General features: G+C 38.0%; 2 protein-coding genes and 1 long non-coding RNA gene across 9 annotated transcripts in view; 2 read left to right on the top strand and 1 right to left on the bottom strand.

Moving 5' to 3' along the window:
- Positions 1-9033, top strand: part of gab3 (GRB2 associated binding protein 3) — a 41911-nt gene extending 32878 nt beyond the window's left edge. For 2 of the 6 annotated variants that reach the window (XM_062048038.1, XM_062048040.1), the window contains exons 7-12: positions 2740-2971; positions 3137-3227; positions 5194-5284; positions 6064-6174; positions 6288-6459; positions 8210-9013. In XM_062048038.1, the coding sequence (XP_061904022.1) occupies positions 2740-2971; positions 3137-3227; positions 5194-5284; positions 6064-6174; positions 6288-6404 (642 nt within the window). In that variant the 3' untranslated portion in view covers positions 6405-6459; positions 8210-9013. Of the gene's footprint in view, positions 1-2739; positions 2972-3136; positions 3228-5193; positions 5285-6063; positions 6175-6287; positions 6460-8209 lie in introns of all 6 variants that reach the window. The other 4 variants (XM_062048039.1, XM_062048043.1, XM_062048042.1 and 1 more) reach the window with 4 other exon arrangements.
- LOC133650604 (uncharacterized) overlaps positions 1-17710 on the bottom strand; it is a 71835-nt gene that overhangs the window by 10733 nt on the left and 43392 nt on the right. Inside the window, exons 6-7 of the long non-coding RNA XR_009826255.1 lie at positions 6530-6564; positions 6015-6163 (exon numbers count right to left, since the gene is read on the bottom strand). This is a non-coding gene — a long non-coding RNA (uncharacterized LOC133650604). The remainder of the gene's footprint in view (positions 1-6014; positions 6164-6529; positions 6565-17710) is intronic.
- On the top strand, positions 10036-17116 carry LOC133650598 (APC membrane recruitment protein 1-like). Of its 2 annotated transcripts, none has more exons than XM_062048015.1 (2): positions 10036-10267; positions 13355-17116. In XM_062048015.1, the coding sequence occupies exon 2, from the start codon at positions 13461-13463 to the stop codon at positions 16413-16415; it is 2955 nt and encodes a 984-aa protein (XP_061903999.1). In that variant the 5' UTR covers positions 10036-10267; positions 13355-13460; the 3' UTR covers positions 16416-17116. The 2 variants fall into 2 exon arrangements, with proteins under 2 accessions (XP_061903999.1, XP_061903998.1); XM_062048014.1 differs by having other exon boundaries at positions 10036-10436.

The raw sequence follows: 17710 nt of genomic DNA, 5'->3' as shown, positions 1-17710 counted from the left end.
AAATAATGAAAACAGAAAACAATGCATTGGCAATATTGTTTTGGATTACAACATAATAAGTTCAATTATTAATAATGAAATTAATATCAAGCCTTTTGCCTAGGCTACAAAGTGCATTGCCGCAACAAGAAGTGCAAACAGCTTAATTTATAAATGATCGTTCTGAAAGGGCGGGCCAAAAAAGTTTGCATTCACGCTGCTAGTGATTGGGCAGCCAAAAGATGAAGCTGGGCTTTTAATAGGCGTTTAGAAAGATGGACCCTGTTGCGTGAGTGGCTGCAGAAAGATGAACTCAGCCCGGAGATAGGCTGAGCAAAGATGGACTTGCGGAGAAGATCACAAAGCTGTCCCGTTTTGTGGGCGGTCTTATTATCTATTTTTTACCTTAAATGGATAAACCACTAACGTCACCAGTGGGATGTCACAAATGGGGCAAATTCCAAACAGCTTCTTTGGAGGAAGTATTAAGGAAGGCACGATTGTTTTGTAAATATCTCCACAATGCCTTTATGGTTTGATTTAAAATTTTCGGGATTTATGCAAATCCCAAATACACAACAGCAGGTACCAGTAGGTAAGAACAGTTGGTTTTGCATAATAGGTCCCTAAGATGCTTGGGGGCTCAATTGGGGCTAAACAGATTTCTGGCGGGCCCACCCCCCCCAGCCCTGGTGTAGTGCCGTCAATGTCAGGTAAGGATTTGTGTATCAGATGTGTCCCCCATTATGCTCACGTAAAGTGGGTAAAACCAAACAAAGAGAGCAAGAGTCTCAAACATAAAATGGTCAAATGCAGACAGACTTCCACATGCTCTAAGAAAGTGCTCTACTATTTGCTAGTAAGCTGCCTGGGAAACACTCACCCACACAGCACAAAAGAGTATGGTCATCAACATGAACCACCAGCTTCCTCACGGTGCGATCGACACGAAGACAAGGCTTGCTGGCAGGACCTATCGCACATTTCCCCAAAATTGTTTCCCTACTAACAGGAAAACGGGCAAAGTGTGAATCAATATGATTTGGTTTAGCCTTGACTGGGGTATGGTGATTAATGTAAAAAAAACATGAAAAAGAGAAAGTCGAAGTCAAGTCATTCCATGAAATGAACTAAAATCCATTTAATTAGACCCACAAAACAGCACTATTTTAACATGCTTTTCATAAAAACAACCGTTTAGAATATAATCAATTTATTTGAAAACCAAATACAACAGTACACCAACTACAGTAGTTACCTTGGAAAGCTGCATCTCCATTTTTCCTTGGGAAAATGTTTGCTGTTGAGATATTATTTTAACATTCTTGGCTGGCATTAGACTCGTTCTATTTCAGTATGCGGACGAGCAGTGATAAACTCGTACTGCTTTGCCAAGTCGACTACACAATCGGTCAAGTTTTTGATGATACATTTTTTTAAGTCAATGAATATCATTTGCTTCTTTTTCTCAGCACTGTCCTTCACACTCTCTTTCTTCCTTCCCATGGTTGAAAAACAAAGTTATGTCCATCTCTAGCTTTAAGCTAAAGCTAGCAAATAAAACTGGATATTTTGCACGGCTCTTCTGGGGTTCACTGTGACATTTGCTACACCAGCTAATGGCGGGGATGCTTATAACTCTCATTTTGCTAACACTTAAAGCATAATATCTCATAATTCTCAAAACACTCCTAAGTTGGGGCTCCCTTAAGTTGAGGTACCACTGTGTATCATCACGTTATAGCAATATCATGTAACTGACGTAATACAAAGAGCCAACGTTACATAGTAGCTAATGCAATATTACAGGGGGAAAGTAGGGTGCTAAAAGGCGGTCTCACACAGAATGCCATTGAGGCTAGAGGAAAAGAGAACTTTCATTGGGAAACATATACTGTACATCAGGGGTTCTTAACCTTTTTTACTTTAGGGCCCAGCTTTTCCACTACAGAGGGGCCCACGGCTCACTCAAATATTAACACTGAATTAGTAATCTTACTCTTGATTTTAATGGTATTCAATAATTATATCTAGCCTACTTAGAGAGAAAATACATGTACCTCCATATACACAAGGCTAAAATAAATAAATTCAAACATAATTAATAATAAATAACAATAAATGTTTAGTTTTTTTAAATAAACTGTCAACAAATTTTAAGTGCAAATCAAACTACATAATTGTTGTGCTTAAGAAACTTTTCTATGACTTAAGCTGAGCTCCACACTTCTGTTTGTTTGATATTTTCATTACTGCCACAAGTGGTGGAAAAGTGTATTACATACAACCGAGTAAGGCTGTGGCCCATACAGACCACAGCAGAGACATGTATATATTTGGCCCCAAAATGGGCCCCGGTCCTATTATTAAGAAACACTGCTGTACATCATACCCAACCTCAACAAATCACTTGTCAATCATAAGACTGACAAGCATCAGCAATCAACCAGGAAGAAAGTACACTAAGGTATATGTCAAACAAAAGTACTAAAGAACAATAAATCCTGTTAAACAGTACCTTGGTCTATAAGGCCAATACAGTGCAAGCATTTTGACACACTCCAACAGTCTCTGTCAAATGCAGCAAAACACAACACTGATCTAAGAAGAATTAGTAATTATAATTTAAAAAAAAGAACCAATATCCGCCAATAAGTCCCCTAGCCACAAAGCTGTATAAGGAAATAGTGTCTACACAAATGTCCTCCTGTAGCTGTTTCATGGTGACATTTGGATTCCCTTATGACCTCTGTCTTACAGCAGTCCTGTTTAGATACCACACTGGGTCAAAGTCAGCAAGACGAGTCCTACGTCCCCATGGCTTCCCCATCGTCCTCTGTTGCCATTGTTGAATGTGATGGTTACATCCCCATGAGGCCTGTCAGCTTCCTCGATACAAACAGCAACATTATGACCACAAAGACTCTCAGCCCTGTCATGAGCCATGCACCTCCTCCGATACACCGCCATCTCAAACCTTGCTTGAGGAGAGGTGAGCGAAACAAAGGACAGATTTTCACCCAGGTTTTATGTACAAGTGGTCATTTGCAGCGCTTACTGTAGCTAAAGATAGATGTACAGTAGTTACAATCGCAGCTATCAGACCTATGTTTTATAGGGCACATTCATTGCCTTTTTATCCTCTCTGGGTTCACAGCTCGACCCCCACCTCTTGACTTGAGAGGCCTCTCAACAATCACAGAATGTCCAACTCATCATCCTTTGGGCAGACCAATGACTGAATCATGGTGAGTATATGAAATGACACACATGTTATGAACATCATCTATAATGTGAGCTACTGAAATTGGTATGACAAAGAAACAGGACCTCCTTGAGGTCTTTGTATTATGTTTTTCTTTCCGGGATTTTGCCTGGGTTTTTATTTTTTCAGAAAGTTGCAGCATAAGTTGCAATGTTATGAGGCTCATTTTTTTTAAATTTGATTGTATGAACTTGTGATTTTATGAATTAGTCATCAGTGTTTTAAGTGTTCCTTGTAACCTCAGCCTCAAAAAGCAAATCATTTCAACAAAAATTGGAAAACGAATACTGTATTGGTGTTTTTGTCATGACCTGTGAGGTCATGTCTCATTTATGTTTGTTGTGGTTCTACCTAGGTTTGTGTCTAGTTCTGTTCCAGCGTGTTCCCTTTGTTTACTTTTCTTGTTGCGTTGGACACTGATTAGACACTCCTGTTTCTGTTTAGTAATTCGTTTTCTCACCTGTTGCTTCCTCTAAACAAGCCCCTTTATATTCTGTTGTCTCCCAGCCTTAGTTGCTGGATCCTTGCTCGCGCTACACGACATTTACGTTTCGTCTTGTTTTCACCACGCTTAAGTGTTTTTCCTTGTTATAGACTTTGTCGCTGTTCACCCTTGGTGACTATTTTGGTTTTTGGCTCCACGCTTTATCAACGTCTGGGTTTTGGTATTTTTGTCCTGCCTCGAACAATTAAAACAGACTCCTATTTGCACGAGTGAACACAACCATTGCAGCCATGCGTTCAAAACGGAACGGTTTTACTTGTTTTATACCGCACAGACTTAAAAAATAGACTAGATGGTAGCAAAAAAACGCATACTCAGAGCTCATTGTCAAATTACTGTACTGTTTTTAAAAATTGTAACCATTAGTAGTAATGATGAATTATAATAACGGACAGAAACACCACTAAAGGCTTTCTCAATATCCGCGGTTTCCTTTGTCATCTGCAAGTCGCATACATTTTTTGTGTGTTTTACGCTTGGAAAGTGTTTGTCCATTTTAAACATTCATTTATGTTCTAACACAATTACTCTCAAACATTAAGAGCATTTGTTAACTGTTGACAACAATCTATAGCGCTATTGTTTGTTGGTAATTAAGAGAGGATGAAAGACTATCATCAGACTTCAACATCTCTGTCATGTAAATATTGCCTTTTTCTGCTAGGTCAGCTTTGGAAACGACAATCGGTTCTTAACTGCTTTACCCCGGGTATATAAAGTTTAAACATACATATAAACTCAGAAGTGAGGACATCGGTGTGTTCCTAAATGTTTGTATACTACATTATCCAGAAGGCTTAACACTGTGGAGAGGAACCGGAAAAGGTCTGAGTTACGCAGGAGGAAGACAATTGTGCGGTTTGAACAATAAAGAGTTGATATATTGCTACATGTTGTTGTACCTGCACAAGAAACAAACACAAGTTTTGATTATACAGTTGATGTGTGCATTTAAAGCGCTGTCCAGAGACAAATTTGATTGGTGCAAATGACACTGATTGTCCAAAAATCTGCGGAGAAGTTGCAGGCATTGGACAAAGTTGCGAGGCCGTGCATAATTTTCGGGGACGGTTTTAATTTCGCACAATCGCAACAAGGGTTCAAATTCTAGTTGGAGTGAATGTTATCATGTACCATTATATTACTTATATTAAAATCATATTTGAATTTGTATTATTACAATTATGTTTGTGTTTTTATTTGATCTTTTTAAACAATAGTGGCCTTTAGAGTGTGTGATGAAAAAATTCAGATCCTTGGACAAATTTGATTCCTAATAATTTAATAATTGAGGACCCTTGATTTACATTATTTTGTATACACATATTTTTTTTTTTTTTTCATTTTTTAAGAGTGCATTACTTTTGGCATTTCTAATGTATTCATCCATATGTTGCTTGTTTTACAAATATCAATACATTGGGTTTCCTTTTCTTTCCTGTAGTTTCAACTTTTTGGGAAAGTGTTCACCTCATGAAGGAAGTTTTGAGAATACGGAAAATCCAAGAGATGACGACACAAACTGTCCCATATCGGTAAAAAAAGGATTCTTAGTATTTTTACCAGATCTGTGCCATTTGCTTGTTGTGACTCTCTCCAAATAAACATTAATATGTCTTTTTTCAACTGTAAATCTGATAATACATATATTGAATATTTCTGAAGGATTTAACCAATCATATTTCGTGATAAAGTCTAATTTTAGGAAGCTCAAGTTCAAGGTAATTTCAATTCATACTTCAACTTGCTTTGATTAAATATTTATTCAGAACAATGTGCAGGACACTTTGCTTTATATTTGTATTTAATTGTACTGTTCATTTGATCCTGTATTGTTATTTATACATTCCATTTCCTGGTGACACAAATTGCACCAATTCAGTGGAATAGCCCCTCTGAAGAAAAAACATTTTGATTACTTCTATGTGTAGATAGACAAATAGATACCAATTTTAGCAGATCCAACTGAAGGGACACAGCTATTAAGGTGTTACTCAAATGTGGACAAACTACTGTAACAGTCAAATGTATGTTACCAGGATAAATTAAGGTCACAATGTGTCACAAAAACAAAAAACATGTGACTACAGTATTTGTTAAATTCGGAACTAGGGTAACTTCCAGTATGTTGTAATAATGATTTTCTTTTCTTGGAAAATCTGTATTTACCCCCAGAATAGGAAAATAATTTGTTATATCAGAATTTTTTTTGTGTGTGTGGAAAAGCAAGGTGTTTGTAATAGAAGTGTTTTCCGACGTACGTACTTGGAACTGATGACGCCTAAAATGTCTTCAACTTTTTTTGTGTCTGCAGCTTAACTGCTCTCTCAACTTTGATGCAGCTCTTCCACTTTGGCCAAGAAGATCAAACCTTGACTACTTGTCGTTGGATTTTAACTTGGCATCTCCTTCTCCTGTACAGAAAGTATAATACTTTTATGATAAATAGCATTAATGCAAATGATGATGTTGATTAAACCAAACATTAATTTTACATCAATTTACGATAGTCTCCTCATGACTGTCTTTGTCTTACAGAAGCCTCTCCTCTCTGACGAGCATAAAGTGGATTACGTTCAAGTGGATGAGAAAAAGACTCAAGCACTGCAAAACACCAAGATAGAGTGGACAGATGTGCGACAGTCCAAAACATAAGCTGAAAAGCCATGAAGAAAATATTGAAAGTTGACAAAAACGATACCAAAAGAAGGTAAGGATAGAATTGAGTGCGGCTCTTACAGGCCGATATCTGTTCTTAATGTAGATTATAAACTATTTACCTCCATCATGGCCAAACGATTAGAAGAGTTCTTACCTGTAATGAGACATAATGATCAAACAGGTTTAATACATCAACGCCAAACACAAGACAATATAATAAAGACACTACATATTATTGATCATATACAAATAAATAAAATTGAAGCAATTGTTATAAGTGTAGATGCTGAAAAGGCCTTTCATTCGGTCAATTGGAATTTTCTTTAGAGTTCTACATAGATATGGCCTCCAGGATACAATTATCAAAACCATACTGGCACTTTATAACAATCCTACTGCTAGGATTAAAGTCAAAGGATATCTATCAAATAGTTTTACCCTAGAAAGGAGTTCTAAACAGGGCTGTGCATGGTCACCATTACTCTTTGCATTATATCTGGAGTCACTACCTCGGTCCATTAGACAAAATGAAGACATCAAGGGAATGTATTAAAGGAAGAGAGTATAAATTGGCCTGCTACACGGGTGACATTTTTGTCTAGCTCGGGCGCCCAACATACTATTTTTGTAAACTAATGCAATCATTTGAACAGTCTGGTCAATTATCAGGGTATAAAATCACTATAGGTAAAACCCAACTACCGGTACTCTCAAATCATTATAGCCCACCAGGAGAAATCATAAGCAGTTACCCATCGGCATGGCAAACAGAGTCTTTTAAATACTTGGGCAACAATTTATGAAAAGATCTTACAAAATTATCAGAACACAAATATTTACCCATACATAACAAAAATAAAGGATGACATAGCACGATGAAACTTAATTCCTTTCTTTAGCCTTAGTTCAAGAATTGATTCCATTAAAATGAATATATAGCCACGGCTGTTGTATTTATTTCAAACCCTGCCAATAGAGATTAACCAAAACCAATTTAATGAATGGGACATTATGGTATGTAGGTATATATAGCAAAGTAAAAGGCCAAAGGTTTGCCCCAAAACCTTACAGATGGCCGAACAAAAGGGAGGATGGGGTTTACACTACCTTAGACATTATTATTTTGCAGCGCAGATGAGAGCAGTGCAACCCGTCATATGTTGCTCAATGGAAAAATATTGAAGAAAAAATGCCTTCCATCCCCATAAAAGCAATCTTGGCTGATAACAACTTACAAATCCACATAAATAAAATTTAAACCATGGGTTAAATGGACCTTTAAAGTGTGAAAAAGAAATATAAACTCGATAATGATATTACAGTTCTTAAATGGTGTGCCTATGATTCAGAGTTTATACCTAATGAATTGGACTCAAGGCTCAAGGACTGGATATCTAAATGAAAAATTAAAAATGCTCAGGTTTTAAACTATCAAAAGGATGACACATTTATTAGAAAACCAAGACTTATATTGATATTTGCAGTTGCGGCATTATGTTAATCTGAAGGTGAAAAATGAAACAAAGACAAGCATAAATTGGATTGAACTGTTTACAAAAGCCTATAATTCAGAAATTATTGACAGAACTGTTTAATGTTTGTATTAGGGTCTGTCTATTCTGAAATCATATTCAACTTCATATATTAAAACAAAATAGTAGAAGGAATGAAGGATAACTATGTATATCTAAGGAAGACTGGACAATAATATAGAGATATCAATGGACTTGTAGCAGCTCAACGAAGTGGAGGGGGTTTGGCTGAAAAGTTTGATCAGATTTTTTTCTACTCCTTCCCAGAAGTCTCATTATGATATCAACTCCCCTACCATCTGGAGAAACTGTGGGAATCAAAATGTAAACCACTACCATGTTTTCTGGGACTGCTCTGCCATAAAGGATTATTGGAGAGGGATACACAAAGCTCTACAGGACATTTTCAAATGTGAAATACTCCTTGAAAGTAAGACTTTGTTTTTCAGGCATGTACCTCAGGATTGGCAGAAAAGAGATAAATACTTGAAGAACATCCTACTAGTGGCCTGTAAAAAGACTGTTACCAGGAAATGGTTATCACAGGAGACCCCAACTTTGAAGATTTGGACGGAAATCATAATGGACATTTATAAAATGAAGATAACGGCATTTATTAATTATAATTTGGAGAAATTAATTTCATACTGGGAAAACTGTGCAACTAAGTCACGTCATGTAGGCCTCATATTATCTTCTCGAATTAGTGATAGCACTGTGTAAAAAACATCACTCCCTATGTGTTCAGTTTTTTCTTAGCTATGTATTTATTACTATCTGTTCATATTATTTTTCTTAATATATTTATTATCAGACAAGAGATGTATGATGTATGCAAATATGATGTAATGGACGAGAATGTCTGATGCTGGACGTCAATAAAAACTAAATTACAAAAAAAAAAAAAGATTTAAAAGCATTAAAAAACTAAGTAATATTTTATTATGAGCTTCCATTCTTTCATCAATCTTCTTCTGCATATCCGAAGTCGGGTTGCGGGGGCAGCAGTCTAAGCAGAGAAGCCCAGACTTTCCTCTCCCCGGCCACTTCGTCCAGCTCTTCCCGGGGGATCCCGAGGCGTTCCCAGTCCAGCTGAGAAACATAGTCTCTCCACCGTGTCCTGGGTCTTCCCTTTGTCTCCTACCGGTTGGACGCGGCCTAAACGCCTCCCCAGGGAGGCATTCTGACCTTATTATGAACAGTAAATATGTTGTATCAGTTCTCATTGATGTGTTGCATAATACCATTTGTAAATATTTCTAAAGCAAATGTGATCATGAAGAAGAAAAATATATGAACATTTTAAGGAAAAGTTTTTTCGTATTCACTATGTATTATAAATGTGGTGTCTGTATCACACAGGGAAACAAAATGCACAGCATGGACATTAAATATCCTAAATACGTTTTCTGAAAAAAATCTTGCCATTTTGTGCATTGAGGATATGGCTCGAGCCATCTGTAGCTTCTACATAAAAAGTAATAATCCATGCAGGATTGAAGCAATATTGTTTTTGTAGAACAAACAACCTTTGATTCTCTAATGATTAGAGAATCTAAAGATTAGAGTCTAATCATTAGGTACACAATATTATAAAGGTGTACATTTCTAATAATTATAATATCATTACAGAATGCACTGGTATTGTTATGAATAAAATAATAGTGATGATAATAGTATATCATTGTTATATAGTTTAATTATTCTCATATAGTAATTAATATTATTTATTCTATTTTACAATATAATATTAGTAATGATAAGTGAATTAATATTACAATTATTATATATGCATTAATCTTATAATGTTAATTGGTTTTTCATTAATATTATTGTTATAATACAATAGTTTTTTTTCAATTACGTAGGTATTCACAATGTGCAGGTGTACCTAATGGAGTGTCTGTCCACTGAGTATCTACCAATATGCAAGAAACTGTACATTCATAGAAAGGGTAAACAATTCAACTCGACCCACAATCAAGTAACGTTGCGTGACAGTTGTAAATGTGGCAACAATATACATCAAAGTTATAAAATACACATTGAAAGTGTTTAGGTGACTATAGCGACGCGGCATAGAGCCCAACAGTGCTTACACATGTTGCGTCACTGACATGCGCCGACAGGAGACTTGTGTAGCCTTTAAAACACTTGTGTTTTTTTGTCATCGTCTCAAGTGGAGGCGTGTGCGGCCCGATGAAGCACAGCAACACAATGTTTGGTTATTTTTACAGTGTTTTCCTCAAAGGGTTGGATTGTCGTTACCGACAGTGAGAGACTGACTGGATAGTAACTGGAATTTGGAGGCGGCTGCTGACGAAGGTTAGCATGTTAGCAAGCAGCAGCTACTAGCTTTAGCTGGAACAAATAATACCGTTCATGCTCCTAAGCTTTGACCGAAACAACGTTTGGAGCCAAGAGTTTGACTAAAGTTAGTAACACCGACATATGTCACGCTGAGTTCCGAGATGTGATATTTTGGCTGCAGTTGGTAAGTTTGTTTACATCATGACTCTATAAGAAGGCACTTTGTAATTATGCTAATGTGATAACTTCATATAGCCTGCCAGTACCGAATTTGATAGTATGTATTAAATTCACTGTTTTGATTTAATTCAGCATTTGTTAACAATGTTAATTACAGAAAAAAAACATTGAATTAGACTCGCTTCTGGTGGTAAATAAACAAATGTTAAACAAAATGCTGTATCTGTAGTATTGCTCCTAATGCATTTATATACACAACACGTCCTTTTTAAATTTATATTTGCCCATGTTTATTGCAAGCGGATGCCAAAATAGTCTTTCAGTGTGCCCAAAGATAGCAAACTTGCTATTGGCCATCAAATTGACACTAAATGGGTTATACTTGCATAGCACTTTTCTACCTTCAAGGTACTCAAAGCGCTTTGACACTATTTCCACATTCACACACACACACATTCACACACTGATGGCCGGAGCTGCCATGCACGGCCCTAAACCACGACCCTGAACCACGACCCATCAGGAGCAAGTGTCTTGCTCAAGGACACAACAGACGTGACTAGGTTGGTAGAAGCTGGGGATCGAACTAGGAACCCTCAGGTTGCTTGCACGGCCACTCTCCCAACTGTGCCACGCCGTCCCACTCAGTTATTTCCCCAATTATAATATCTATATAGGTCGCTTGGTGACCAGGGAATAGTGGTGAGCATGCATGCCGGCTCGAATATGTTGACTAACACCTCGTCAGTGAGGGGCAAGCTACTTGGAAAATTAAGTAGGGCTAGCTACTAGTTACTCACGATTAAATGTAGCTAAGCTACAGATGAAGCTATCCCCACAGAATTGTAGCTAGCTACACTACAAGCCACAGGCTCCCATGACGTTATCGAGTAATCTATATAATTTGGTATATATATATTTTTAAAAAGGCTCAAAAAATTTACACATACCGTATTTTTCGGAGTATAAGTCGCTCCGGAATATAAATCGCACCGGCCGAAAATGCATAATAAAGAAGGGAAAAAACATATATAAGTAGCACTGGAGTATAAGTCGCATTTTTTGGGGAAATGTATTTAATAAAATCCAACACCAAGAATAGACATTTGAAAGGCAATTCAAAATAAATAAAGAATAGTGAACAACAGGCTGAATAAGTGTACGTTATATGACGCATAAATAACCAACTGAGAACGTGCCTGGTATGTTAACGTAACGTATTATGGTAAGAGTCATTCAAATAACTATAACATATAGAACATGCTATACGTTTACCAAACAATCTGTCACTCCTAATCGCTAAATCCAATGAAATCTTATACGTCTAGTCTCTTACGTTCATGAGCTAAATAATATTATTTGATATTTTACGGTAATGTGTTAATAATTTCACACGTAAGTCGCTCCTGAGTATAAGTCGCACCCCCGGCCAAACTATGAAAAAAACTGCGACTTATAGTCAGAAAAATACGGTACATTTAAAACAAATCTGTTATTATGAATTAGTAATATATATATATTTTTATCGTTTTGCCATATCTTCAATTGTTGCTGCCTACAATGTACTTTGTTGAGAATTTTTTCAAGTGTTTACTGACTTTTAATTACTTTGTTTTTAATTAAAAACAACTAGCAACAAATCTAGCATCTTTTTCTGGAGTTATTATAAAATGTACTCATATTTTGAGACTGTACTCCTGTCCCTCAAAAAAGAGGCTAGCTGCACACTTGTTTGGCGCTGTTGGTCCAGTTGGACTTTCTCTTCTTAAAAGCGCACCACTGTCGTCTTAATATTTGCACATTTTGTATATGGCTGTCCTCTGCTATATCTGCAATATATATTAAAATTAAGTTACAGCGGCTGAAAAAGGTCATAACAAACGCAAACGCCACAAGACAACAAAAACACTTTCAGCTACAGCACGATTGCAAAAGCCACAACAAATAAAAACGATACAACACAATAATTTAAAGTCGCAACACAACTTTAAGTCACAAAAGAGGTGACCGACAAAACGAAGTGGCAGCTGAACTACTTACGGCGAAGGACAGACTTTCAGAACACAACAACTGGCAGCCAAGGAAAACTCACTTCATTAGAAACAAATAAGTACAAGGGATAGATCAATTAGGTAATTGAAATTAGGAAGCGAGGGGACCTAAATGCTGCCACACACCTGGGACGCTGTCCTTTATTGGCGACGCCAGGGCAGAGAACAGATACCATAGGGGCCGGTCAGGTAACTTTATTTAGCAGGTAAATCTACTGTTAACATTTTGGTTACTGTACTTTTATCTTAAATTGCTTTAATGTTGAACATGTGAGCAGAAAATGTTTCCTCTTGTTAATTCAACCTAAAGTGTTGGTTGCACTTTATTCAAATAAGATGTGAATGCATTGGTCATTAATTGTTGTTTATTTGCTTGTTTGTTTTCATAATTCATTAACATCTTATTCCCTTATAAAAAATAACAGGAATATAGGAAACTTTACCTGCAGTATCCAGTATTATTTCACAGTCACACTGGTTAATCTTTTTTGGTAAAAGGTTACTGAATCGATTTTAACGCACTGAATCATTTCAGAATCAGATCGAATCGAATCATTTCAGAATCAGATCGAATCTGATGAAAAAAAAGAGAGAGAATCGTGAATCGTATCAGCAACCACAACTATCAAATCAAATTGTTGTTCAAACAAATCGGTAAAGCCCTAGTATTTCTTTAATTAAACCATTTAAAGGCAGCACGGTGACCAGTGGAATAGTGGTTTGCACACACTGTATGCCTTGCAGACCCTGGTTCGACTTTGTTGACTGGCTGGAAAAATGGCTCTAGTTTACCCGTTACTCTAATGGAGACAGGCGGTCATATTTAACAATAAGGACTTGTTGTTTGAATTTTTCATTCCTTTCAATGCAGGACTTCTGATGGAAGGATGAAGAAGTGACTCCAGTGAACCAGACCGCTGTCTGTGGACCTTCAGCAAAACAGTCTTCGATAAAAGTCATGCTTTTGTAAACAAGCAATGGCTTCTCGTGATGTTGACGAGCCCCCAAGTAACACCTTGGAGACCATTTCAGAATCTCTTTCCAGATGTGGCCCCCATGACATTAAACAGGAGCATCAGCCTGATGCATCAAATGCGATCGTCAAATCTCAGAAATCCGGGAAATTTAGGACTGCCTTGACATTCTTTGGCGTTCGCAAAAGTATGTGTATTTTACCAAGCTTTTTCGGAGGGAGGAGTAAAAACCAGAGTAGGTGGTCTTCTAAAAAGGGAATTTACAAAAGCAAAACACATGATGGGCTAAGTCAAATAAGTCATGATGACAGCCTGAGAGGTGGATCCACTTCCACCATGGATTTTGAGTACCACAACCAGAGTGACTGTGCTGAAAAGCTTCATAGTAATGAATGTAATGTAATGTATCCCCCCAGTGAACATAAACCACAGTCCATCACTAGACAGAAACGAGGGCTGAAAAGCTTTTTCAGTAGTTTTAAGCATCACAAAAACCATAAAAATGGTGGTTCAGATAAAACTGAAATGATTGCCTTGTCCTCTCCTTACTGCCAAAAAGATGTGCCTGTTGTCCAGGACAACCCCCACCAGTTTGTTACAGAGTGCCTGGAATCTGAACAAGCTGTGCCTGATTTTGCTACCTGTGATATTTCACTGGCACCTGAATGCACTGATGCTGATGATGTGTCTTTAGAGCAAAGTGCGGAACAAGAAATCCTGAAAACTGAGCTTGATGATGAGTTATTTGTTGATCATACAGATAAAATAAATGTGATGGCTGTGGTTTCCAGTGAATACAAGGAGATTAGTAGAGGACACAGCGAGCCTTGCCTGTTACTTGAGATGACATCCAATCCAACGCTGAAGTCTGAAACACCTGCTAGCTCGTCTGATCAACTGAACCTAATTTACGGTGAGGTGGCCTCATTAAAAAGCTTTGATTCGCTGACAGGGTGTGGAGACATCATTGCGGATCAAGAAGATGACAGCATTACAGAAAGTACCATTTCTGGAGAAAGGAGTAGAAACGGAGGAGGAAAGAGGGCCTCCTGTTTTCTCACTTACCAGGGTGGTGGAGAGGAAATGGCCTCGCCTGAAGATTTAGACGAGCAGTCTATTCAAGATTTCTGGGATAACACATCAGAGGAACCTTGCTGTTCTTGCAACCAGGACCACACCGATTTGGCTGCCAACCCCACCTGTTTACACCACATGGACTTAGTGAACAGTGACAATGCACAGCAAGCCAGCACCATGTACACTTCAAATGATGTGTTGACACCTCAAAGTGAGCATCAAGAATCCGTTCCTAATAGCGACGAGGGTTACTATGATTCAACTACCCCAGGTCCAGATGATGGACAGGACAGAACAGACCGGCTGAGGACAGACAGATTACCTAGAGACAGTTACAGTGGTGATGCACTCTACGAACTGTTTGCAACGGATGAGAGTCTTATTAGTCCGCATAATGATAGCAAACATAGACTGCCAAGTTCCAGACCAAGTGAGCCAATGGATGTGATTGATTCTACCTTCTCTGACATTAATACAATTAAAATAAAAGACCTTTATAAAGTGCAGGACTTTATCAAGTTGCAGAGCACATGTAACACCTTAGCTCGGCAAGAAATAGACTGGAAAAACTGTAATTTAAATTCAAAACCACAGGCAGGGCTTAGCAAGAATTATGAGGCAGATGCATTTGATGAAAAGGGAAGTGCGCTTGCTTCCTCAAAAACTATCAATGTTGATGAGAAGAGGAGCAGCAACTTGTCATTCACTAGTATATCAGACCCTGCATTTGGAACATTCTGTGAACCCAAAGAACAACATGTTGGAGAAAAACAGCCTGTTGCATTGCCATTCCGAAATATTAATTCCCAACGTCTGGATTGTAGCAGTCTGGATGACGACCAAACTGTGTGTTTCTCCCAAGCGCTTGAGGACTACGAGAAAAATTCTCAGATTCTGAGTAACTTGCACAACACAAACGTGGACGTCTTAAAGAGGAACACTGCCCTCACCCTAAATATGGAGGCCTTACCCACTATAGTCACGTTTGATATTGTGGACATGCATAATGAGGGAGAGTACGACGAGCAGATTCACATGGAACTGGAAGAAGACATCTCATCACACTATCAGAAATTCGAAGACAGCTACCTCCAAAAAGATGCATTTGCTGAATGTGACTATCAAATGTTAGACTTGTACGAGCAGAGTCTGATCAATAACACGTGGGCCATCTCTAGTCTCCCACGGCACATCGGCCTTACAAGACATAGCCAGACCCTGTCCAATCCTTTGTCTCTAGACAGGAGGAGTAGGTCTTTGGACACGGAAAGTCTTCAGTTGAATATAGCTGATGCATACAGAGAGGGTAGAGCGGCCACCCTTTACTGTCCTCAAGCTGAAAGAAACTCAGAGAGATCTAAAAAGAATGTCCTCATGTCGGCAACAGAGGTTCGAGACGGTGGTAGCGCTATGGCCTTACCTTGGCATACTCGCTCAGAAATGGCTTTAAGCCACCCTCTGAGAGACGATAGCCTCACTGAAGCAGTTCAGAAACAGAAAATATTTTCAGATTCATTACCCGATAGTAAGCGCCACCTATGCTCGGATGTGCCAATGTCTCGCAATGTAAGTTCACAGGATGCCGAGCTTTGCAGTAGGCCGTGCCACCTTCCTTTACAACCAGATTCTTGTTTACCTCACAGCACCTTTGTAACGTCACGTGATGCAGACGAGGACGCGTTTTGCAAAGCTGCTGCTGATTTGCAGTCGTACATCCAGTGCGGTAAAAGCAGAGAGGCGGTTAATAGGGAGAGAGTTACTCATACCGGAAGTCCTCTGAGGACTGGTGGTTCTACGGATAACCCGCCAAGGGATGTGACGAGCCCTGTAGCTGGCAACAGACACCCCAAAATGATGTTACACTTGAAAGGCTCTCAATAATACAGTGGTGTGTCATTGATTCTTAGTTTTTAGTGATCATTTTGGCTTACTTAAAAAAGCTTTTTGATATATTGTTGTCTGCACAAGTAGTTTAAAATACTGCTAATTTGGATCATTGAGAGGAGCGAACAGTGTTTAGAGAATGTTTTCCTTGCAGAAATTACTATCATCCACAGTTGCCTCTTTAAGTATTTTACTTGACCTTATCATATTTGTGTCTTCTTTACTGCACATATTCGCCCCAATTATTGCTTCCGCTTAGCCGTTTTTCTTGGTTCACCTCATTTCAAGCCAACACTGGCATTGCAGTTGAAACTCTATGTATAAGCTAGTTGTTGGTTTGCAGTATAAAACAAGTCTCTTGCTAGCTTTTATTTGTCGTATTGAAAATGTTCAAAAGGATTCAGTTTTTGCACATATCATTACTGTTGTTAATAGGGTAGGATCAGATCTGCGTAGCACATGAGTGGAATTCAGCTTGAGAACCTATTTAATGCAAGCTAGAAAACAATTCCTCGCATTCATCTTGTGAATTTAATGTGGGTTTTTTTAATATTGTCATGAGAAAATGTTTCTTTTAATATTTAAATACTCTACAGTTTGTGCACTGTAATGATCAATATTCCCTTCTAGTTTATCTTAAACATTTTTGGAAAAAAAATCTGTTATATCAATGTAGAACAATGCCTTAAAATAAAGACTCGATGTATTTGCATTTTTATGTTCTTTGTCCAGTTATTTGAGACACTTGTGATTTAGGGCTATATAAATAAACATTGATTGATTGATTGATTGATTGATAACCTCCTGAGAACCAGCGTTTTTAACAGTGGAAATGCATAATGACAATTCTAAAATGTGTAACTCTGACAAAAGAAACAGACCACAGACAAATGTCCATGGCAGGGGGACACTGGTTCTAAGGAAAACATCAACTTATCTCTTTTTTTTTTTAGTGCATACTGACATTTTGACTTCAGTTTGCTCTTTTTCTCAATTTACTAAGAATAGAATATGCTCCGTGATGCTTATCTCCAAAACTGTAGCAGCACACTAGTTAAAATCCCAGTCAGGTTGAGCGGATTAAAAAAAAACCTTGCAAGGATTTTTGGGTGTTGCATATCAGTGTCTGCAGGGGGAGGAGCAAGACGGCGTCGATTACGCAAGTTACGTGACGCCAGAGTATATCACAGGCTTACCAGTGGTAAACTCCCCCAAATAACTTTTGGTGTCTTTGCATGTTATTATTCATTCATTGAGAATAAGCAGTAGTCGGGGTTCCCCATTAATGCAAT

Source organism: Entelurus aequoreus, linkage group LG05, assembly GCF_033978785.1.
Source record: "Entelurus aequoreus isolate RoL-2023_Sb linkage group LG05, RoL_Eaeq_v1.1, whole genome shotgun sequence".
Lineage (NCBI taxonomy): Eukaryota > Metazoa > Chordata > Actinopteri > Syngnathiformes > Syngnathidae > Entelurus > Entelurus aequoreus.
This window is presented reverse-complemented; position numbering and strand designations above follow the sequence as displayed.

Excerpts from the sequence above, each read along its gene's own strand:
- LOC133650598 (XM_062048015.1), top strand. The coding sequence starts at position 13,461 with ATGGCTTCTCGTGATGTTGACGAGCCCCCAAGTAACACCTTGGAGACC.